At 48.7% G+C, this 24335-nt stretch overlaps 1 protein-coding gene across 1 annotated transcript in view; it reads left to right on the top strand.

Annotated features, from left to right (window-relative positions):
• Positions 1-24335, top strand: part of LOC144166949 (activating molecule in BECN1-regulated autophagy protein 1-like) — a 78037-nt gene that overhangs the window by 25301 nt on the left and 28401 nt on the right. The window contains exons 7-9 of the mRNA XM_077696384.1: positions 1482-1575; positions 5029-5136; positions 10211-10515. Of these exons, the coding sequence (XP_077552510.1) occupies positions 1482-1575; positions 5029-5136; positions 10211-10515 (507 nt within the window). The remainder of the gene's footprint in view (positions 1-1481; positions 1576-5028; positions 5137-10210; positions 10516-24335) is intronic.

The following is a 24335-nucleotide window of genomic DNA, read 5'->3' as shown; positions in this document are numbered from 1 at the left end:
CCGAAACGTCATTTGTTTTTACCTATCATTTTTAGCTTTTTGGCGAGTGTCAGTTTGTTCGCGGAAATGTTATTTCCTCGCCATGTCAGTTTGTTCGCGGAAATGTTATTTCCTCGCCAGATGAGTTTTCGTCGGACTTTGGACTACTATATTAACGATAACAATGTAAAAAATGCGCGGGAGGGGAAAGATGCAGAAGGCTTCCTGGCAAGACATTGTTTGAATTGCAAGGACTGTTTGCCAGAATTACAACACACTCACCGTCATTATAAAGTGCAAATCACAGCTCACGTGAAATTGTAGAATCCGAATGGATTTTAACGCTTGGTGAGGCATGCGTCAGCGTGGCCTCTATCACCTTGTCTGAGGAAGAAATTTTCTACGCATGCGCAGATAAGCCTTAGGTTGGATGGCTCTATGTATTGTCTCTCTTTCAAAATAAAACCATTCGCTAGTTCAGCGCAGTCCTTGTCGCATATCTGTCTCTGTCTTCGTGTTTTTCTTGCACTGTTTTGCCTAGATTATGTGCCAACACACCCAGTTATTGTGGGGCTCGACTGTATAGGCCAGTCGGGCTTATTTAAGAGCTGCTTGCGCAAGCCCTTAGAAAAAATGACAGGGCCTGCAATGACAGGCTTCAAGTTGTCCCATGCGAGAGATGCACTCTTCAAGTCTGTACGTAGACAATAACCACAAAGGTATCGAGTCGTGTAATGCGTGTACACGTTGCTGGAGGGAGTCAAAGTCGAGGGGACGAGGGCTTTTTTTTTTTTTTTCGTTGAAAACTGACACCTTGTGAAGTTGCTGGTGAAGCTGGTGTGAAGTTTGTGGGAAGCTCACCAAGGAATGGGGCAATGAGTGTGGGTACCACGGCAAGCATTGTGCACTGTTTTACTGAGTTGCGGCTCGGGTGATGTGTGCTTCTAGGGGCCAGTTCCAGAGGGGACACAATGGCCTCGCGACATGTGCCAGCTGGTGGGGTGGAGCAGAAGAGAGGGGCGACGTGGTGTGGGCAGGCGGAAATGGCTGAAAATGGTTTCGACGCTCCAAAGGGGCCTTTGTAGTAAACAGGCAGAGTCACTGTATCGAAAGACAGTCTGCAGTGGGCCCCCCTGTGCTGGGGCAAACAAGGACAAGCTGGCGAGCCTGCCGTCCGTAGGCAGGAAGTGGGAGTAGTACTCGAGGCTGCTGTCTTGAAAGGATAAAGCTGATGCTCTCTAATTTTACAAGCAAGCTTTATTAGGTTTGGTTGTTCATTGAGTGTTTGGCCCAGTGTCTCCTGGGTGGTGCCCCTCAGTGGAGCAGGGGGCATTTGAAGCGGAGTTTGGCGACTAGCCTACATGTATGGAAGAGCTCTGGCAAACAAGGAGGTGTATCAGTGGGCAGTGGGAGGGCCTCGGGATGTTGTGAGAAGTGTGCTTTGCCTGGGGTGCATGCAGCAGCGCAGGGGTGCTGAGTGGGGACCCGGTGGGGTGGTGCAGGTGCGGCTGCGCATCACGGAGATTCTGGAGCGGCTGTCCAATGTGAGCGGCTACCGGGCGCGCCTGACCAGCATCCGCGACCAGATCTACGAAGGTGGGCCCTCGTGCGCGCAGCTCTGTGGCTGCTCGGGTGTGCGCCTGCCTGTGTGCCACTGGTGGTGCCTCCCTCTCTGGCCTCCTTGTGCTCCTTCCACTAGCCCTGCTGGGCCCCGGAGGGGACGAGAGGCACCACGGCTGCTGCCAGGCACGCCAGTAGTCAGGCTCTGGCCAGGCGCGTCTGTGGCAAACCGCTTTGCACCAGCAGGGGCCTTCTTTAGCCACAACTGCTTCACCGCGAGGCGTGAGGGCGGTCCCTGCACGTGTAACTGCAGCAGCGGGCTGTGCGTCAAAGGAGCTGGGGCCAAAAGGCCGCCGCACGGATCCTGGGGGAATCGAGAGAGGGTTGACGTGGCCCGGAGGTTGCCTTGTGGGGGGAAACGCAGTCAACTCGGCCTGCGGGATTAATTGCCAAACCTGGTTGGGTGCCACCAGAGGGAAGCAAGGAAGAGGCTGCTGCGTTACCTGGCCAGCACCCTAGAGTGCGAGAAGCGAAGCCACTGTCCCCTAGGAGGGGCCACAGAAATGCTTGGCGTGCGTCATTGCTTGGTCAAAATGGGGAACACTCTCTGGAGCCACCACTGGTAAAAGGGGTCGAGCAGCGGGCAGAAAAACCCCCAGGAGGGGAGGACCTCCAAGGGGAGAAGAGGGGGCTGGCATTGCACATGGCCTCCTTCCCCACATGCAGCGACCCCAGTCTCAAACCCCTGAATGCCCTGACAGGCTTTTAGGGTACTGAAAAAAAAAAAAAATGTGTAATGGGGGCATGCTATTTGTACAAGGTATGATCATAGCAGTTGTATACAGTAGCCAACCGATTTTCATACCTGGAGGGGAACGAAAAATAGTCCGAATGAAAGAGCAGTCAGAAAAATCCGCCAGTTGCAAGAACGAGCTTTTATTTCATTTAAATAGGACCGAATTAGTCGCGAATGGTTCGGGACAAACATGATGTTGCCACGTATGACCCTGGCTACGTATGACCCATTTTCGGCTTTTGAGATTGCTTTCGCCGCAGAATATACATGCAAAATTATGGCCTCCAAGATGAAAGTTTGTTACCCCAAGTTAAGCCAATGCCCATGCAATCTGAAGCTAGCCAGGTGGCTTACTGGCATCCTGGGGCCGCACCATGGCTCTGTTGGGGAAAATCTCGCCCAGGAAATCCAACTTTTGGCTTGATTTTGTCCGAAATATTCGTTGTTCATATACGTCACTCCTATGGGACAACTGGCGATTCCTTGGGGAAGTCCGGAATATCCAGCAAGTCAGAATTTTCGGAGTTCGAAAAAACGGTCGGCTACTCAAAACCCCGCAATAACGAGATGCCACGACTACAAAATTCTCACGGCAATGAGACATTTTTGGATCCCCACTAAACGTCCATTGAAGCCCATGTATTTCATATTCCACACTAGCAAAATTTGCTACAACCTAGGTGAAAATATTTATTTCTAGCTGGACTATTGCACCAGAAACTCCGTCCAGCTAGAAATCATTCTAGAAATTTTCTAGCTAAAGCAGCAGCTTCTTTTCCAGCTGGAAAACTTCGAATTCATGCTGGAATGCGGACATTTCCAGCTTCTTTCTAGCTAGAAATGTTTTTTTTTTTCTTTCTAGTTTAAGCAGTGTTACCAGCTGAAAATGTTTCAAGCTTCATTCCCGAGTAGAAATCATTTTTCTAGCTGGAGCCTTGCCATTTCTAGCTAGAATCACCATGATTGCTAGACGTAGATTCGTAATTTCTAGGATGCAGGCAGTAGGCCTACTGCTAGGCTGCAGTAGGCCTAGCAATATTCCTAACGATGTGGACAATAAAAAACCACAAAGGCATAAATGCTGGGTGATTGGTTTCACTGCACACAACAAAAATGTTGAGCTTCCGGCGTACTCCTTGAGCCGAGAGGTGTGAGACCTGCAACAGCGGTAATACTTTTCACATTAAGGCATTAAATAGGAATGTAACAAAGAACCCACAATGAACAGCTCACCAACATTCCCCACTTGTACTCGAACTCTGTGTACACAGGGCTTGCACTGATGAAGGCTGAGTTCTTTCGAAATCTGGCATGGTAAAAAATGCTGCAAGCACAGTAACACATCTTGTGCACAGCTCCATGTGACAGGAAATGTACCTTGGTTGCCTTGCGTGAAGCCCCCGAAAGTGCACCGCCCAAAAGTCTGCTGCACTCCCCGCAGGTGATGCACTTGCAATGGAACACCATCTCTGCCCGATATCAAAGCACCTATCGGAAGACCGTCTTTCTCGGCACCATTTTGCTTGCCATCTCATGTGTACAAAACTGCCGCCCACAATCAGTTATCTTGTCAAAAGGGGTCACCGAAGTTCTCATTTTCTATGTAGTTCACATTTTATGTATGGTTGTTACGACGGTAATTGGAATATGATTGTTACGACAATGGAACGCTTTTTTTTTTTAATGAGCGAACCGTCGCTCGGTTCGCACTCAAACTTCAAGCGAAGGTCACATTTTGTGGTCTATTTTGTTTTGTGTTTTGTGGTCTATCTAACACCGACGGTATTCACCTGTTGTGTTCTGAAAATAAGCAAAAACGATTTTCGCCTGTGGGAAAATGGCAGCCAATTCTGATGTGCGAGCCAGTGCAAGCGGATCTTGGAACAGCGGCGCCACCTGGGGTATGCAGATGGTGTTCTCGCAAGCCCCAGAGCAGGAGTTTGTATCGCTGCAAGGTGTGGCAGCCATCATTGCCCAAGCCAGTGGCCCAAGTGGAAGAGTTCGGAACTGTGTGCAGCTCACTACCATTTTGAAAAGCAAGGCTGCCACTCTGTGGGGGCGCACAGCAAAACGAAGCAGTGATGGCAGCAGCCTTTCCAGCTGTTGATAATGTGGAGTGCACTTTGTTTCATGAACAGCATTGGAACGACGAGTGTCTGGCAGAGGCCATCTGCAGAAGCTGCTGGATTTTGCTTGCATGCTCAGGCATGATCGGGGCTGGGTACCGAGGGATGCCTGGGATGCGTCGGACATGGTGGGGTCGTCGGTAGGCGCTTCTCGTAGTTTGTGAGCTGAGCTGTGAAGTTGGTGCATGGAAAGGCTCGCAAAGTAGTATGGCCTACCCCTCGAAATAAATATCCGGTTTTGGGGGGACTTTCCTGTCGTTTATAGTATTTCATTCACGCGGCAACGAAATTCTTGCAGAAGGGAGTTTTTTTGGCTTTCCCCGGTGGCTTTGGTGTGGCGAGGTTTGGCTGTAGAGGGGGCAAATAGGTGCACCCGTTAGTGGCGCTTGCACGGACATTGGCGTGAGTTGGGAGGAGAAGGCAGCTGCAGGCGCGTAGAATTGCGCCTACCTGTGCAGCCTGGTAGGCAGCCTCGATCCTGGCCTGGCAACAGTGCCGCTGTGAGTGGGCCGCTGTTGCGTGGCTCTTGCCAGTGCCTCCAGTGGAGCCCTGCTTTCTCGTGCGCAGCGGCTGCAGCGGGCCCCCCCTGGCCAGGGCCCCCGTGGCAGCAGGAGCCCCCCCAGCAGGGAGTGGTCGTCCAGCACTGGGACCTGGCCTACTGCCTCTGGCTCGTCGGTGAGTGGGGGCACTATGGGCAGAACGGCGGTACCAGAAGGCAAGCTGCGTCGTGCGGGGGAAAGAACCGATGGGGAGCGAGGGTCCCTTTTTTTCAATGAAAAAAAAAATGTATGCGGAGAACTCGTGTTGCATCCAGCGCCACGTATAAGTTTTCAAATCAACTAAACAATTATTTGACAGGTTTTACAAAACTTTACATCATGAAATAAAGAACTGTTTAGGGCCATGGATAAGGAGAAATTTAACAAACAAAGCTTCTAAGACCAACTGGTAAGCAGCGGCCACCAGGAGCACCGCTTACAACGGGAGTCCACCTGTAGAAATTTTCATCGCAAAAGGGACGCCCCTAATCAGCCCCGAACGACACACCTCTCTGTTCTAGTACACTGTAATGGTACCGAACTCATTAATGCCATCCTCCTGACATCCTCCTGGCCATAGGAGAACGACGACTGGCGCTTTTCATGAGAGATGGCACAGGCGTGGCCGTATACATAGCTCCTTGTGCACAGGGGAAAACAAGCCTGAAGTTATTTTTTGGGGAAAAAATTTCTCCTTCCTCAAAAAGATTACCAAAGTCGGCTCGGGTCACTGAGTGCCCTGCGGAAAATTTGGAACTTCTGCTACTGTAAAAGAAAAACTACTGCAGCAGCTGCCCTAGTTTTTTTTAATGTGAGGATTTTACGTGCTCTCAAATGATTTAACGCATTCATCGTTGGCCTGCGGAGCGAATTCTTCTTAATAAAAATTTTGAATTAGAAAAATTTTAAAGATTGGGCCAAATGTCGCGCCTTTTTCTTCTGCATCTAAACAAGCTAGGTGGTTCAACATTTTTAGTGCTATTTTTCTATTATTGCCCAATCTTCGGGCCAATTTTAGTTTCTGGGCTCAAGGCGGTTCAATTTCGAAAAAGCACTACTGTAGCTAGGAGCAGAATGCACAAAAACCGATTGTTGCGCATGAAAACCAATTTGCAGAGTGTGTCGAAGGTACCATGTATTCCATTCCGCTGTCTTGTGGAAAAACGATTGTATGCCAAACGGGATGATGCCAGAGTGAAAGAATAAAAGAACATGACTATGGTGTACATAAGGTGATTGGTGGCCACTTAGTTGTCCACTGTCAGGATAGCCAAGGCTGCGCCCCGATCTTTCACAAAACACAAGGATGAAATAACCCGAGAAATAGTTGAGGCTGCAGAAATAGAGTGCCAGGGATTTTTTGTTCCACAGATAGCACGTGTGTGTGGCACAAGGTGTTGGTACAGTGTGCTTGGGTTATCTCCAGCTTCGAATCATGTCATTTCTGCTCTCTTGATTCTTTGACTGTCAGCGTGTATATGTGGCATGACGAAAAATAAAAATTCAGTTGTAAGTCAGCGCCACTTTCTTGTGTTTCATCGGTGTTGCCTGTTCCCCAAGATTCGCTTGGGCCTTAACCATTGCAATCGCTACTAATCAGTGTGTTGAACCGAAAAAAATATTGGTTCGGTTACGGTTCTGGCTCAGGCGAAACCATTTCGTTCTGGTTCAGTTCCGGTTCAACAAAATCACGAACCGAACCGGTTTGCAAACCGGTTCGGGAGCTTGAACCGGTTTCACAAACTGGTTCGATGAGTTGAATTATCACTGAAATTAAAAAAAAAACACAGTTAGTAGTTTAAAACGACAGCCAAATCAAAATACCGTATTTATTCAAATCTAGGCCGGCCCCGATTCTAAGCCGACCCCCGAAAATCCGAAGCCACGAAAAAAAAAAAAAAAAACTTGAATGTAGGCCGAACAAAAGGCGAAGTCAGCGTTCACAAAAAGAAAACACGTTTATTGAACATGAAGATGCGGTGCTCATTCTAAGTCGTCATCGCTGCCAGCCTCTGAATGCCATCCTCGTTGCGGCGCACGCAAATATCCTCTCCCGTTGCGTCCTCCAACGACGGACATTTTTTTTCATCCACGCCGAAGTCCCGCCCGGCTTGAATGTTCGACGACAACTCCGCGGCTAAAACAACTTTTCTTTTAAAAGCGGCACTATAATGGCACCGCTTGTTTGGTGCTATTGCGCTGTCAAAACCAAACGCCACACCGCACGCAGGCCACTATCCGCACAGTTCAAAATGGCGGCATCGCCCCCAGCTATGGCCCCTTAAGTGGCTACTGGTTTGTCTAGTAATGGCTACAATACTTTCTTTTCTGGTTGGCGCTAGCTACGCGCCACTTCCCTCAATTTCACTTGGAAATTGGCGCGTGTTTCAAAATCCTCGAATCCAAGCTGACCCTGGAGTTTGATATATCAGTATTTCAAAAAAACTGTCGGCTTAGATTCGAATAAATACAGTAGCTGAAGTGTTGCTACGGCAATTTTGCAAACGCAGCAAAGCTGGATCGTTGGTTTTTTTGAAGTTTTTGAAAACTATCGCTGGATCTAACTTTCTGCCGCCCCCTGCAACGCTTGCCTTCTCTAGGCATCCACTGTGTTACCCTTAATGACCAGCGGTTACCTTGCCTTCGGATTACATGCCCTGCCCACACCGATTTCTTCTTCTTAATTTCTACTAATATATCCTTAACACGCGTTCGTTCCCTGACCCACTCCGCTCTCTTCTTGTCCCTTAATATTACACCTATCATCTTCCGCTCCATTGCCCGCTGAGTCGTCCTCAATTTAAGTTGTGACCAAAATGCAGATTTGGTGGAAGTTCCACCTTTAATCGTTATAATGGCATAAATGGAGATCATTGGTCTCATTGGGATCTGACAAAATCAAAATCTGACAAAATCAAAATTATGCACCTTGTACATCTCCCCCAAAACAAGACAATAAACAATACTTTCTGCAAGACAACATTAAAAATACAAAAAAAAATAGCGTAAATGGACCAAATCTGCAGTGCGCCTTGCATCTTCGGTAAAAAAATCATAATTTCTGACGTGAAGGCACTTGATCGCTATAATGGTATAAATTTACATGTTTGGCAAAAAGACACAAAAGGAAACCTCAAACGAATAAAGTAATGCAACGGCTTTCGCTACTCATAACCACATCTCGGCATAAGGAACTCGCGCTCGAGACAAGCGGCACAAGAATGCTACACATCAGTGGACAATTCTCTGCATTCCTGCAGATTTTTTTTTTTTTTTTCGCCATTGTCTTCGCTTTCTCTTTTTTGGTTAGGGGAGGGTTGCTTTGTAATCAGGCACATTTCTGGACTGTAACTTAAAACCGCCACCTTTTTGTCTTGCGGACATCTTTCTTTCTTATCACTCTGAGAACCTTTGTTTCTAAGCGAGAACAGGCCCGTCACCATATGCCTGTAGCTGTGTCAACTATGTTAATCATATGTAAAATAAATATGTGAAAATGTGAATATTAAATGTTCGCTGTGAATGAGTTTCTATGAGTGCACACGTGAGGAGCAATGTGTAAAGCCGAGAATTATTAAGAAATACTCCAACTGCCGTTCCCATTCTAAACTTGAATTCTACAACCAACAATTGTTTCCATCAGAAACCAGAAGCGCTCGCGAGAGTGATATTTGTTTCATGGAGTCCAATAACGCCAAGGCTTTGAGTCTTAAAAAAGTGCACTATGACACCCCACTTCACCTCAGTGGTGCATAAAAGGAAAGCATTGAAGAAGGCGAGTCCGAAAGGAGCTCAAAAGAAATAATTGTCTTCCGGTGCAAACTCCTCCTTTTGCACCGCGTCAATATGTCTTTCAGTCCTTGGGGTTCAGTCCTTGCAGGCGTCGGAAATTAGTTCCGCATGTGACTCGGGAACGAAGTCGGGAAAGAATTTACACCATCTCGAAACCCGATTCCCCCTAAAGTCTTCCACGCATGGGGACTTCAGAGAAGTTTCTCAGAATCGAACCCAGACATCAGTCAACAGTTTTGAGCTTGCGTTCTGCCTCATACGGATTTCTTGTAAGGGTTGCAATTAAAAGACTTTCATTACGGCTTCGTTTTGTAGCAAAAGTTCAGGGTATAGTTACCAACAGTGCGTTTCTGTCGAGAAAGTGCCGCCAAAGGTGGGCTCTGGTTCTGCCGCGTGGGTGCACACATGGAACAGCGGCGGCTGCCCGATGCCCTCCCCGAAACTTGGGCGGGAGTTTCATGACCAGAAAGGCATTAATTAACGCTGTCGATAATGAAAAAAAAATAGGCCGCCATCGCAAGAAGTGTAGGCCTGTCCAAGCAGGCGGTCCACTCGACCATCAGGAACAGGGATGCTGCCGAAAAACGCGACTCCGGTGAGATTGAAGAACACTCTTTCGAATACACTAAGTGGCGCTAAGTGGTGTGTGCCTCTTAAAGGCATACTAGGAGAGCGGCTGTCCCGGGCTTGGCCGAGAGCGTGGATCTCCAGGAGCTCGCTGAGCCGCTCACTTGGCCCGTCTCCCGAGGGGAGACTTGCCCTGTTGGGGCAGCCCTTGCGCAGGTCGACTGTGCGCCGAGAAAGGAGAGGACACGTGCAGTGGACCGAGTGCCAGAAGGAACCGCAGTTGCTATGGGCGCTGCACGGACAAAAAAAACTGTTCACCTAATAAGCGTTGCGGATATAATGAACAGAACAGAACATGACAACCCTCTACCACTGAGCCTTTTTAAGTTACCGGCGCTCAGTACAAGAGCTACGATGAACGATTGCTTTAATTTACCGGTTGCTAAAAATGTATGCAGTCGGCGGCCAATAGAATTTCATGGTGCTCTTATTTGGAGTGCTGTACAGGCAGATGTGAAAGCCACACACAACTTTTCTGCGGCCATGAAGTGTTTTATGTTATAGGATAGTTACTGTAGTTTGAGTAATAATCTGCACTTTCCTTTGTCCCCAAAAATGCGTTGTGTAATCCAGTATAGTATGTGTTTGTACCTGTTCCGTTTGCCACTGGCTACCATTTGCCGAGTTATGCGGTGTCTAACCATTGGTCCCGACACTAGGCAGCCAGGCTATGAGATTTTTTTGCATCAAATGTTGAAAGTGACAATAAAAAACAAAGAAGTCCAGGGCCTTTAGATGGTCCGAATGTGCCGGGAACCGAAGCTTCACTCGAGCGTACTGTGGCGGTGCAGAGATGAGCCTGCAGCTGACGCGGCAGATGCAGCGCATCCTGGCGGCCGACTACCGGCTGACCCAGCTGCACCTGAGCGCCTCGTCGTCCCCCCCGGCCTCGGCCTCGGCCTCTGCCGGGCCCCCGTGGCTCGGCCGGCGGCCCGGGGGGGAGGAGTCGTCCTCCGACTCGCTCGACTCGTCCGACGAGGAGAGCCTCAGCTTTGGCCGGTCCCTGTCCAGGTCCCGGGTGCAGCGGCTGGCGGCGGGACGCTTCTGGGTGGCCTCCCCGCCACCCCCGGCCGGCGACCACCAGCCCGCTCCCGAGGTGGGCGCTTTGACGAGGCTACTTCTAGGCACTCGGCCCTCGCAAATTGGGAAGGTCAGGCGGCTGCTTTCTTCCCCCCGGAAAGTGGTACATGGTGTCACTCACAGCGTTTAGCTACAGTGTGGCACAGCGATAAATGAGCGAACTTTTTTCGAGCTGCTGCCTTCCCACTCAAACTTCACTCCAAGGTCACCCTGTGTGGTCCATTGGGCTTAACACTCAAGAATGGCAGCATTCCTGAAAACAACAACGGGAAATAAATGAAAAAATTTTGGCCTATAGGGGAGCCAGCACCTATTTCAGACATCATGGCCATCTTGGAAAGACAAACACTTGCGTGTCGACGTTTTGGCACTCTTAAAGGGACACTGAAGTGAATTTGTCAAGCTCCCGTTTTTGCTTGCACTGCGTAGACTGGCTCAAATTAGCACACTTTTCATCGTTTATCCGGTTGACAAATCGGTAATTATTTTACAAAGCGCGAAAGAAGAAAAACTACCATGCGCGGTTTGCGGCGGTCGCACCAACTAAGGCTGTGACGTTGGGAGGAGGGGCGCCGTGATTGGACGATGCCCAAGGTTAGCAATCACACAAGTTTCGGTTTCGGTTTCGGTTCTGTAAAACATAACCAATGGCGTTGTTGGATGGGCATTCTCAATATCTCAGTAATCATCGTACCGCGCTTCTGCCATGTTGTCAGCTGTAAAAATGCATAAAGACAAGCCTCCTAGGACGGCTTGGAATCGTAGCATTCACTAGCAGAGGCCTACGCAGTGCATGGACGCCCTCCGCGTACCCGCAGACGCCCAAATGTCATGCGCTTTTCCCCCATATTTGGAGCTTGCCTCACTCATGCCTGTACCGTAAAAAGCGTGTTCGCACCAGGCCAAGGTCTGTTCATTCTGGCCTGTGCCCACTGCCTGCAAGCAGTCGGTGCTTATGGCAACAGCACGCCAACGAGAACTCGCTAGCGCGCCAGTGCCAGCCTGCGCGCGTTCGTGGAGCCATGAACTAGTTCGTGGAGTCATGAACAATGCGGCCCAAAAAAAGGTGAACTCAATGTAGAAAACATCGGCAGAAAACGAAAAAGTTAACTTACAAAAAAAAAAAAAAAGCACGTACCTGCGGGGACTCGAACTCGTGACTTGCAAAACACTTGTGGTGACATACCTAGCGCCCCAGACCACTCGGCCATGGGACGGGCTCCGCCAACCTTGGTAATATAAGATATATATTGTACAACAAGTTTACACTTTTATTTAGTTTTGGCATTTCAAGCAGCTTAGGTGACTATTTGTTGTATTGCGCTCGTGCAGTAAGCGTCCCCCGAGTTTCCACAATAGCTCAAGTCTAGCAATTGCATTTCGTAGACGGAAAAGCGTTCGCAGATGCGTAGTCGTGCTGCTGACCACTCTGCTTGTTCGCCCAGCGCAAAAAAGTGCTTCCCGCACCCTATTTTTACGCTGTACGGTAAAAATATCAGTTGATTTTATTTCCTTAGTACCTATATTGACTTCGCTGACTCTTCTCCCGCCTTCAAGAGGCCTTATATTTTCCTACTGGCGTACCAGTCAGCGAAGCGTCGCATGTGCGCTTGTGCAGCGCTTGTGTGAAGCGACCTTGACTTGGAGCTAGATACAGTGTACAAACTAACCAAGTAAAGAAAGGCCCATTCTTCCATTCACAAACGTGTCCTGGCTTCGTTTCAACTGAGCGAACGAATTGCGACGACCCGTCGGCGGCCGGCGGACGAAACGCTGCGCCGACTGACTCTGTCTGAAGGCCGGGGAGCCGTGCAGTAGCGCAGCCAATCCGCCTCTTTCATTGCGGTGTGCTGCCACCTAGCGTGCCTAGCGGAAGTTGAAGCCGTAGGGTTTGCCGGCGTTTCCTCCGGCTGCGTTCTCGTTGTATGCACGGCAATCCCACATTACGGCGAGGAGCAGCCGAAGTTTTTCTTCTGTGTTGGTGTTTTAACGCCTTAAGACGACAGCCCCTGGTCATCACATAATGCCAGGCGGCTTCTTATCACTGAATGAGGGCTGGCAGAGAAATCTCGGACAGATCCGTATGCCGTCCGAGTGGCAGCTCGAGCAGTACTTGGAGTCGTCTGGCATGAAGTGCGATCGCCAGTTCAACAAAGGCCGGCAGTTCGCAAAATGCCTTTAAGCGCTGGACACATGTACGATTGGTACACGCGATTCGCATGCGACTGATCATTACGACTGTCGCCACTAGTCGTACGCGTGAATTTGAGACGGCCCGATGCGCGCATGAGATGCGTCGTCGGCGTCGCTCCACCCACAGTTTTTGCACCATGGTCAACTACGACGATCGCTGAGCTGAATTTGTAGATTCTGCGCGTTTGTTCGCAAGAAATGGATAAAGCAAGCAATCGTGAAGCGTTTTCTGCCTTCGGAAACAGTCCGCGCACACGCCGGCCGCGCCTGCCAGCTCGGCACACTCAGCGGCTCGAACCGGCGCAGACCACGGTAGCAACCGCGCTTGTCGCTGCTCTTCTGAATCAATCTGATCGCTAAAAAGCTCCACATGCGAGAAAGTAGGTGTTAGTGTGGTGAAAAATTGTGCTAGGGATTGTTGTCAGGGCTTATTTTAAAAGCGGCGATCAGATATATCTGCCGCGATGCAAGCCTACGCTGACCGCTCGCCGCGGCGCGCGGTGCGCCGAGCAGCCGAGAGATGGCGATACCTGCGCAGAAGCATCGAAACAGGCTACGCAGATGTCTTGGTCACCGATCGCTCAAACGGCAGTTATAACTTAAATAGAGTTCCACATGCGAGAAAGGGTATTATAGTGTAGTGAAAAGTTGTGTTGTGGATTGTCATTCGCAGTTGCACAGATAGCAGCGATCAAATATCCGCCAGGATGCTAAGCCTACAGTTCCCATCACCCGAGCCGACGCGAGCGACGCAAGCCACCGTAGCCGATCGCGTGCGGCCGACGGGAAGCGATAGAAGCCGGCACCGTTCCCTTTTCGGCACTCCGAGTTACAGCGGAACGCAGCACAAGTTGTGGGCATTGTTCCGCGCACAACGAGCGCACACAAAAAATCAAACGATGTAAATACAACCACGACCCCTTCCCCCTTGTGCGGGAGCTGTGGGGAATGTCGTCTGCTGCCCCTACTGGACTGCTTAGGGACTTGGCCGCTAGGGGATTGCGCATGCGCAGTGGGGTTGTGAAAGAGGCGGATTGCGAGCTCGGCTCCTTTCGACGTCACACGAAAACACCGCAGAAAATGGGCGAGCGTAAAGAGAGGAGGACAGCATTTTCGAATTAATTTTTCTACTAAATAAAATCTCGTAGACGCGCCCAGAGTGGTCGTAACATGGCCTGGGGACTCCGGACTACAATTTGCGCAAGTAGTCCCGCAATGTTTACATATCACTTCAGTGTCCCTTTAACTCCTTCCTTACAGGGTCATAAGCCATCGAACACAGAGTTCCGATGCATCGGAACATCTCGCGAAAGCTAAAAACTGCGCCTTGTGGACAACTGACACCATCTGGCGTATTTATTGGCAACAAGAGAATGTCTTGTTGACATTTCACGTGCGGAGACAGCGCTGTGGGTGAAATTTGAACCCCCAATAACGGCGAGTTGTGCAAAAATGGCGTCCGCTTCACGGCACGCTCCACAAAAGGGGAAAGCTGTGGCAGGGACTTCGACAGCTGCTGCTGCTGATGATTTTTGTTACCCCAGCAGCAGTGATGACTCCGCCAACGATGTGGATTTGTTAGATTTTAGTTCTGACGAAGGCGCTCCCATTCAAATGCCTCGGGCTTCGACAGGTGCTGCCAGGTGGGTTCATTTTTAGATGCGACTGCATCTCATTCACTCGCCTTGTCCATGCAGCATTGGCGTTGTTGTCGTCCGCCCCTCCCCCATTCTCCTCGCCGCGCGAGCTGCGCTCTCCGCCGCTCACCCCCTCTCCTCTCCGATGCCCCTCTCTCGTCCACACCCCTCCCTCTACACTATAAAAAAAATAATAGTTAGCGGCGCCCGGTTTCGATCCCACGACCCTGTGGGCGGAACGCGAGGTACATGGTGCTGTTCCCACTGCGCCACAAAACCGAGACAGAATCAAATGCTACGAACGCGCCTTATATCCTTGACTCATTCAAACTACGTCAAGAAGCTACTGATACAACGCATGATGGGGCAATGATTAACACTTGCAATAAAAGAAAAGAAGCTCTCACTTACAGCAACAATGATGGAGTAAAGGTCGTTGCGACAGCGAAGCCCCAAGCATACCACTTAGAGAGATTGACCAAGATTGGCCAATAAAACATAATAATAATAATAAAACATAATAATCATGCACGTTCCCGACACGTTTCACGCGATTTCAGAACCAATCCAACGGAAACACCAAGTGAACCCCACGATGCGTCGCATCTACACAGGGTTCCCCTCGTGGGGAGGTGGGCGCAATTTTTTCACTTCGCTATGTATTTATACAGTTGAACCTCGTTATAAGAGACATGGATGTAAGAGACAAATGGGTATAAGAGACACTATTCACCGACATGGTTGGCTGCCCTATCTTTCCCATTAAATTGACCTCTTTTATAACAGACATCGGATGTAGAAGATTGGTTATAAGGGACAGGTCATCCTGGAACTTTAATCAATAATCTCACTTGTAACAGACATTTTAACTTCAGATGCAGAGCCACCGGTCACTAATTGCAGTTGCTTCCATTCTGGAAACACAGGTGGATGACAAATGCCTGCAGTCACTATTTATTATAATTTCAGAAAACACAAAGTGGTTCAGTCAGCTATGAAATGACAATGAGAAGCCCTGCCAATGGAAATGCATCTTACAGAAGTGGTTGAAGCTTACTGCCATCCATTGGAGCGTGATTGCACATGCGGGCTCTCCCACTCACGTAGCTCCCAATCAAGAAGCATCGCAAATGTTGAGTCCTGCAAGCATAACGAATAGCCTGAGCACACAGCGGAAGAAGCTGTGCGCCCTGGCTATTCATCAGGCTTGTGAACTCAACATCTACGATTCATCTTCCACAAACAGTGAAAGAAGAAAAAGCTTGTAGAATCGGTTGTAAAAAACAGTGTAAGTACAGTCATGAAGCAAACAAAGATTCAGAACTGTTTCATAAATTCTGGGGGCCAAACATAAATTAGAATGCATCTTTTGAAACATACTGTAGCGTTCTTTTGAGCTTGTTTTAGTCATACGGTGCCCACATTGAACTAGGGTCTGATTAGTAAGTGAAAACATGGTTCCCTGCTTATAAGAGACATCTCATATAAGAGACAGAAACTGCTCCCCGGTACGTGTCTCTTATAAAGGGGTTCAACTGTAACCAGAACGTGCTTCCTATCTGACGACTGCAGTTTTACTTTGATGTGCAGGGTCTGGACAGTGTACGGCGGAGATATTTGGCAAATTCACCACACCGTATCACATTATCACCTTTAAAGGAGCCATGAAGAGAAAACACAAGTTTGGTTCATTCAAAAGATTGTCTCGTTAGAATCATACTGACACCACTTTTAACGTAAACTTCGCTCAAATAAGCTACATAATTAGGAAAAACGGGAATGGTCATGTGACCCACCAGCTCATTTCCCGCAACAGAACCTATGATGTCACATGAGCTAAGCTCTGCGATTGGGCTGGCAGAAGCAGACGCAAATTAGGTAGAGCTTACAAACTAGACGAACGAGCGATTTGCGCTTTATGCAAATCGCTATGGCAATATGGCAATATGCTCTACGGTTTCCCGATCCCAGCCGCAGCATACACAAGTTTTGTCCTGCTCCCTGTAGATGGCCGTGTTTGTCCATGTTCGGAGACGCCCCCGCCCATGCTTCAAAGAGCAATGCACTGCCTTGCGACAACCCTTTCCATTCTCTGTACCCAATTCGTAGTCTCTGCTGCTTTTACCTGCTTTTTAACTGTTGCGTATACCCCACTTTCCCTTACCGACTTTCCGTACCGGTTAGTCGGCTGTCTGGTTCTCCGTCTCCACGCGTGTCCATGCTCCTCATACGCAGGCACCTGAACACTCCCATGGCCCATTTTTCCTCCCACATGTCTCGTAGCCTTTCCTCAAATTTTGTCTTCTTCTGCGCCTCCCTTGCCTCAAAGGACGGCCAGCCCATATCCCCCTGTACCGCTCCATTCGTCGTTTTGCCATGGGCCTACCGCGCCGATACCAACAGGCCCGCGCAAGTGAGCCAGCTTCGGGAGGGGCCGGTCTTCGCACTTCCCCTTCTAACCACCTTGTCCCGGAAGTCGCACCGTGGTTTTGTCGCCGAAATTGTTGTCTGGAAAATCGAACATTTGGCTTTATTTTGTCCAAAATATCGGTTCATATACACTACTCATGTAGGACAACTGGCGGTCCCTCGGGAAAGTCTGGAATATCCAGCAAGTCCGAATTGTCGGAGTCCGGAAAAACGCTCGGCTGCTGTAGTAGCTGTGTTAGAAAATGTATTCTGGTTCGTAGCTTCAAATCAGGCACATACCTACGCAGAGATTGGACAGCAGGTTCCCTACCTAATTAGTCGGAACGCACGCACAAACTTCTTCTTTTCTTTGGGGTATGTGTCAATAAACACCTCATGTTCGATGGGACTGTTCGACGGGTTCTGGACTCTGGTCTTTTCGCAAAAGTTTGGTGCCGAAATCCCCCTGAAGACTCGACGAAACCTCTCCTGAAGACCACTGAAGAAGCAGCCTGCACGACTGAAGCAACAAACGGCGCTTCTACAATGTGTTTAGTCCTGACCCGACGTTTCTAGCTGCCCTCGAGCCTCACGCCGCCTCCGCCTCAACGCAGTGGTGTGCTACGCCGTTCCTGATTACGCGGAGTCGATTCCACGCCAAAGCCCTCCACAGAATGGATCGACACAAGCGCAAGCGGGCCACCCTTCGAGCTGGCGTGACGAAGACCATTAGTGACAGCAACGCTTTGTTGGACTCCCAGACTGCGTCTATCGGTGAGCTGCAGGACTTTTTGAATGTTCTTGTGATGAAAGAATCAGCACTCCGAGACATAGACAAACAAATTGAAGACACCGTTGATGAACAGAATTTAGAACAAGAGTGGGAAGCTGCGGAAGGGTATTACGTTTCGATATGTGTGGCAAAGTCCAAGCTCTCCCGAAGAATCGAAGAAATTCAGCGCCCACAAGCATCCAACAGCCCAATAAACAACGTAGAGCCATCGAGCGCAGTTCGTGTGCACTCAAGCGCCTCTATTAAGTTCCCTCGAATGGAACTAGGAAAATTTGATGGAACCATTCAAGGCTGGCGTTCCTTTTGAGACCAGATGAGGCCACCATACACCGGAACTCGCAGCTGTCGACCATTGACAAGTTTAAATATCTCAAAGGCTGCCTTGTTGGTACGGCGCAGGATACGATCAGTGGACTTTCCCTGACTGAAAGTAACTACCAGATAGCGATAGATCTACTGGAGGAGCGCTTTGGACGGAAGGACCTTGCGATCAACGACCACATGACTCGTCTCCTACAACTGGAGGCTGTTGATTCAGCGCAAGACGTTGGGGCACTGCGACGCCTTTACGATGAAGTTGGAAAGAACGTCAGGAGTCTTGAAGCACTAGGGGTGAAGCAGGAGCAGTACAGTGCTCTGCTCAGGGTGGCTATCGAGAAGCGGCTACCTCACGAGCTTGTACTTCGGTACTGTCAACAGAAGCCTGAGGAAGCTGACACTCATAGCACATTTTCAGCGCTTCTAGACTTCCTGAAGAAGGAAGTTCGCAGCAGGGAGGAGGCCATAGAAATCGCATCGGACGGGTCAACAGTCCACAAGAAACTCCACGACAAAGCGCGACGCCACTATGTACCTTCAGCAGCCACCTTTACCACCACTTCCGGATGGGACAAAGAACCGTGTTATTTCTGCAGTTCTGAAGAACACTCCTTTACTGCGTGTGATAAAACGTTAACCCTTGAGGAAAAGAAGAACATACTCAAGCGAAGCGGCCGATGCTTTAAGTGCTGCAAAAAATTCCACCGAGCCAAGGACTGTCGAAACTCGAGATTTCTGCGTTGTCAGAACTGCCAAGGCCGACACTTCACGTTCCTCTGCGACTCCAAATACGTTGCTCCTTCGGCAATTGACACTCAGAGGCAGTTCGTCACGAAAGGAATTCAAGTGACCAGTGCTGTGACTCAGGCCCAAGATACTATTCTTCTACAAACAGCTAAAGTTTGGGCACGTGGCTCCACTCAGCCACGACTTGTCCGCTGCCTTCTGGACGGTGGTAGTCAACGAACGTTCGTCACGGAAGACACAGCCAAGAACCTTAGCTGCAAGGAAGTCGGAAAGGAGACTCTGAATGTGCAAACGTTCGGAGCAATGGGCCCATCTAAGCAGACTCTACGACGCGTGGAACTGTCGATTACAAGCCATCACGACACCGAGGCCATTCTGATCGAAGCCCTCGAGGTGCCAACAATATGCGGTGGAACTCCGTTCTCAGTTCCTACTTCTTGCATGGGAGAGGACGTTCGGGATCTTCGCCTCGCTGATGATGCTGATGCTCCAACAGATGACACTATTCATGTACTTATAGGATCAGACTATTACTGGAAAGTCACAACTGGAAAAATTCGGCGGCTTACAAACGGCTTAACTGCCGTTGAGACGTCTTTCGGGTGGACGCTACAGGGCCCGGTAAAAAGCACGGAGAATATCCGAGGAACGTTTTCCACTAGCGTCATGAATATATTGGCCCAGAATTTCAGTGACGACAACGAAAAACTGTCTCAACAGCTGCAAGCCTTTTGGGAGGTTGAGCAGATGGGTATCCTTAACCACAAGGATGAAGAATCTGTCGAGGATCCAGTTCTCACTGAATTCAGAAGAAAAATAAGGAGAAAGGATGAAAAGTACGAAGTTTGTCTTCCCTGGAAGGATAACGCTCCGGAGCTTGATTGCAGTGTAAAGGAAGCGAAAGATCGGCTTGCCAAGCTCACGCGACGTCTTCAGAAAAACGAAGAGCTTCTCATTCGGTACGATGCGACGATACGCGAATATGTTGAGAACAACTTCGCCGAACCCGCAACGACACAAGAAGCAGCCGGTCCAGTCTACTACCTGCTGCACCGAGCAGTCATCCCCAACGACAGGGAAACAACCAAGACTCGAATTGTCTTTGACGCGTCATCTAGTTCACCTGGAAAACTGTCACTGAATGACGTGTTACACTCTGGTCCGAACCTGAATCCATCGGTACTTTCCCTGCTTCTGAAGTTCAGGATGTACAGAGTCGCCGTAACAGCCGACATAGAGAAAGCATTCTTGCAAATTTTGTTGTCGGAGAACGACCGTGACGCACTTCGGTACTTTTGGTATGAACACCCGCCGACTCCTGGACAGACCTTGCCGAAACAACTTGTCTGGAGAATGAACCGTGTTCCCTTTGGTGCTACCTCAAGTCCCTTTCTACTGAGCGCCACGCTGCACTACCATTTTGAAACTTCGACAGGTCCGCATGATGAACTTACAAAGGCCATGAAAAATCAATTTTACGTTGACGATTTTGTGACAGGCGCCGACTCTACCGAGAATGCCTTGTTGTTATGTGACAATGCAGCCAAAGTCATTAGCAAAGCAGGCATGCACCTCAGAAAATGGACGACTAATGAACCGCAACTGAAGGCCGCTACTGAAGGGGACAACAACGTTAACTTTGATGTTGAGTTCACGATCCCTCAAAAGAAGAAAGTTCTAGGCGTGTTATGGCACCCGGACGAGGATACCTACGGGTTCGACACGTCTGAAATTATGCAACTGGTAGCCTCAATTCCAAGCACGAAGAGGAATATGCTCTGAAAATCATAGCCAAAATATACGATCCATACGGCTTTATTACTCCGTACACAGTGAAGGCGAAGGTACTCTTTCAGAGGGCTTGGAAGAGGAAGGTGAACTGGGACGGAAATTTGCCGGATGACTTAAAAACTGAATGGGACAAGTGGTGCGAAGACCTTCGTCTTCTTAACGTGATACATAGGGATGGGCGAATATTCGGTATTGTCGAATATTCGATCGAATAGCTCTCTATTCGTTATTCGCTTCGATCCGAATGCAGGTATTCGATATTTTCGAATTATTCGATGCTCCCGAATAGGCAGCTGAAAGCCAAGCTTTTCGGTCAAGCTTTCCGAGAGTTACCCCAGGCTTGGCTCAAGACCCACCGACGCGGACATTTCTATTATCAGTGCCGGCACTGCCGAGTTGCTGCCTTGCCTAAAGGTTCGACGAAGCTCTCGGCCGCCAGCACACTTTAGGTTAAAAAAAAAGGCGGCACTGAAACGACACCGCTCCGAACATCGCGGCACCAAGCCAGCAGACTTGTACAGGCCGCCATTTTGAATAGGCATGCCGCCATTTTGAATAGGCTCGCACAGCGCGGCAGTACGCCGCACTAAGCGAGCCTATTCAAAATGGCGGCCAGCCACTTGCGCTTTGCTTGGCTACGGCCGAGGATACTAGTGGCTACAATACTTCTTTTTTTAAGGGGGCTCACTGGTCTTAAACCAAAAAAGTTTATTTTTGCAGTCATGATGATGAAAATTGGGGGGCACATGTAGTTTCTCATTCTGATTGTAGATATCAAGCTTGTTTTTGAGTAAAATGATTATATTCAAATTTATTTGGATTTTTATATTCACTTTTTGACAGCCTTTGTAAAAAAACGCTGGAGGGATGCAGCTAAACAGGGAACCAGTGAACTGCGCACAAATCAAAGAGTGCAATAAGACTAACATTATCATTCTATCTGGTCTGTAGCAGAAGTTACGACCATTTGAAGTTTGGGCCTGGAAGATGGCAACCAGAAAAACCGGTTTTGCCTTCCAGGCCCAAACTTCAAGTGGTCGTAACTTCTGCTACAGACCAGATATAATGATAATGTTAGTCTTATTGCACTCTTTGATTTGTGCGCAGTTTACTGGTTCCCTGTTTAGCTGCATCCCTCCAGCAGTTCTTTTACAAAGGCTGTCACAAAATTGAATATAAAAATCCAAATAAATTTGAACATAATCATTTTACTCAAAAACAAATTTGATATCTACAATTAGAATGAGAAACTACATGTGCCCCCCCCCCCCCCAATTTTCATCATCATAACTGCAAAAATAAAGTTTTTGATCAAAGACCCTTGTGCCCCCTTACTTCTAGGCGGCGCTTAACTTTGCGAGTTTCTAGGCGGCGCTTAAACTTGTGAATGAGCAGCCGGCGGAAACTGCTGCACCTAGAGCATGTGGCGCAACAGGCATTTCTTCATGAAAACTTGTGAATACAGCAAAGGAAAGCTGTGTGTAAGATTTCGCAATACATGTTCAACTGGTAATAGTTTTACACAATGCTGTGACTACGTGTGTTCTAATTATTAGAAAAAAATGTGTACATTAGTCAGGTCACAAGTTGCTCATTTGTCTTTGTGATTTGCAATGTGCACTATTCGAACTATTCGATTCGAAATTATTCGACCAAATCACTATTCGCTTCGAATTCGCTTCGAACCTCAAAATCTATATTCGCCCATCCCTAGTGATACAGGTACCACGCTTTGTGCTGTCAAATGAACCCAGCAAAACAACCTTCCACGTGTTCTCTGATGCAAGCACCTCAGCTTATGGATCTGCGGTCTACGTGCGAGTCAAAACTACCAGTGGCATAATGACTAGACTGCTCATCGCCAAGACAAGAGTCGCCCCCGTGAAAACGCAGACCCTACCAAGGTTGGAACTTCTTGGGGCTCTAACAGCAGTTCGGCTGATGTCAACCGTACAGAAGGAGTATGGTACCCGCGGCCAAGTTTCGTTCTGGACAGACTCATCTGCGGTTCTAGGATGGTTGAACTCGAGCCCAGGAAAGTGGAATACGTTCGTGGCAAACAGAGTGAGTGAGATCCATTCCCTAACCGATATTGAACAGTGGCGTTACTGCCCGACAGATCAGAACCCTGCAGATTTACTAACGCGGGGAATATCGGCTAAGAAATTGCAAGAAAGCAAACTTTGGTGGGAAGGACCTGACTGGCTGCTCAAAGGAAGTGACAAATGGCCAAATAGAACATTTCGCGGCGAACCGTATGCGGAAACCACAGAAGAACGGACACAAGTTTTACCCGTAACTGAAAGGAATATTTCCGAGCTTTTTGACCTCGCAAGGATCAACAACCTGACAAAGGTCTTGAACATCACGGCTTGGATAATGCGGTTTGTCCACAATTCTCGTAACCCTCGCGGAAAAATAACTGGACCCCTAATCACTTACGAAACTGAAAACGCCAAGAAATTTTGGATTTACAAAGCTCGAGAACGGGTGTTTTGTCCTCAATATTTGACCCATCAGCAAATTTTTGCCCTACCGTGATGAGGATCGTTTGATTAGAGTGGGAGGACGGCTACAGAATTCCGACTTCACGACCAGCGAGCAACACCCAATCGTACTTCCTCCAGACGACGAATTTACAAGATTAATAATTGAAAACGAGCACAGACGGCTTTTTCATGCCGGCGTTCGAGATACGTTGGTGCAGTTACGTGAGCAATATTGGATCATCAGAGGTCGTTAAATGGTTAAAAAAGTGATCAGTCAGTGCAGTACATGCAAGAGACATTCAGCGAAGGCAATGAGCGAGCCATTCGCCCCTCTCCCAAGGGATAGAGTCACCAAATGCGAACCGTTCAGTATCATTGGAGTTGACTTTACTGGACCATTGTACCATCGAGAAGGAGACGGAGCCAAGAAATGTTACGTTGTCATCTTCACTTGTGCCGTCGTGCGAGCAGTACACCTCGAGCTTGTGCGAAGCCTCAGCATGCAAGACTTTTTAGATGCATTCCGTCGTTTTACAGCCAGGAGAGGAATATGCAAGACAGTGTATTCAGACAACAGCCTCACTTTCAAAAGAGCTTCGAAAGATTTGAAAACTATTTGGAGGACGATACGAGACAAGGGAACATTGAAGTACTTTAGGGAAAACCAAATCCACTGGAAATTCATAGCCAAACGAGCCGCCTGGTGGGGCGGATTTTGGGAAAGACTTATAAGAACGATCAAGGAATCACTGAGAAAAGTTTTAAAAGCTAATTGTTTTGACTATGATGAGCTGTACACTTTACTTATAGAAGTTGAAGCCATTGTAAACTCGCGGCCACTGACTACCCTTTCAGCGTCCCTAGAGGAGGAACCCTTAACTCCTGCACATTTTTTGATCGGCAGAAGACTGCTGTCGGTACCGGACGGTGGAATCTTAGACATCCAGAAGAAGTCATCACAAGAAGAATTTCGGGGACGCTGGCGACGACGGAAAGAGTTACTAGATGCCTTTTGGAGTAGGTGGCGTAGAGAATACATACTGCAGCTGCCATCCGCCCACACTGTATATAATGCATCTTCAAGCGACGCTAAAGTTGGCGATGTTGTCCTCATTGTGAACGAGAAAACACCTAGGTCGCTTTGGGATCTGGTGGTGATCGAAAAAACTTTTCCGGGCTCTGACAACAAAGTTCGTCTTTGCCTTCTCAAGAAGTCGGACGGATCTCGTATTCGACGTGCAGTGCAACATCTGTATCGCGTGGAAGCTTCGAGTTAATGCTCCTCTTTTCGCCGGCGGGAGGATGTTAGAAAATGTATTCTGGTTCGTAGCTTCAAATCAGGCACATACCTACGCAGAGATTGGACAGCAGGTTCCCTACCAAATTAGTCGGAACGCACGCACAAACTTCTTCTTTTCTTTGGGGTATGTGTCAATAAACACCTCATGTTCGATGGGAC

Source organism: Haemaphysalis longicornis, unplaced genomic scaffold (assembly GCF_048455015.1).
Source record: "Haemaphysalis longicornis isolate Haplotype H1 unplaced genomic scaffold, Haemaphysalis longicornis Haplotype H1 scaffold_2, whole genome shotgun sequence".
NCBI classification, from domain to species: Eukaryota; Metazoa; Arthropoda; class Arachnida; order Ixodida; family Ixodidae; genus Haemaphysalis; species Haemaphysalis longicornis.
This window is presented reverse-complemented; position numbering and strand designations above follow the sequence as displayed.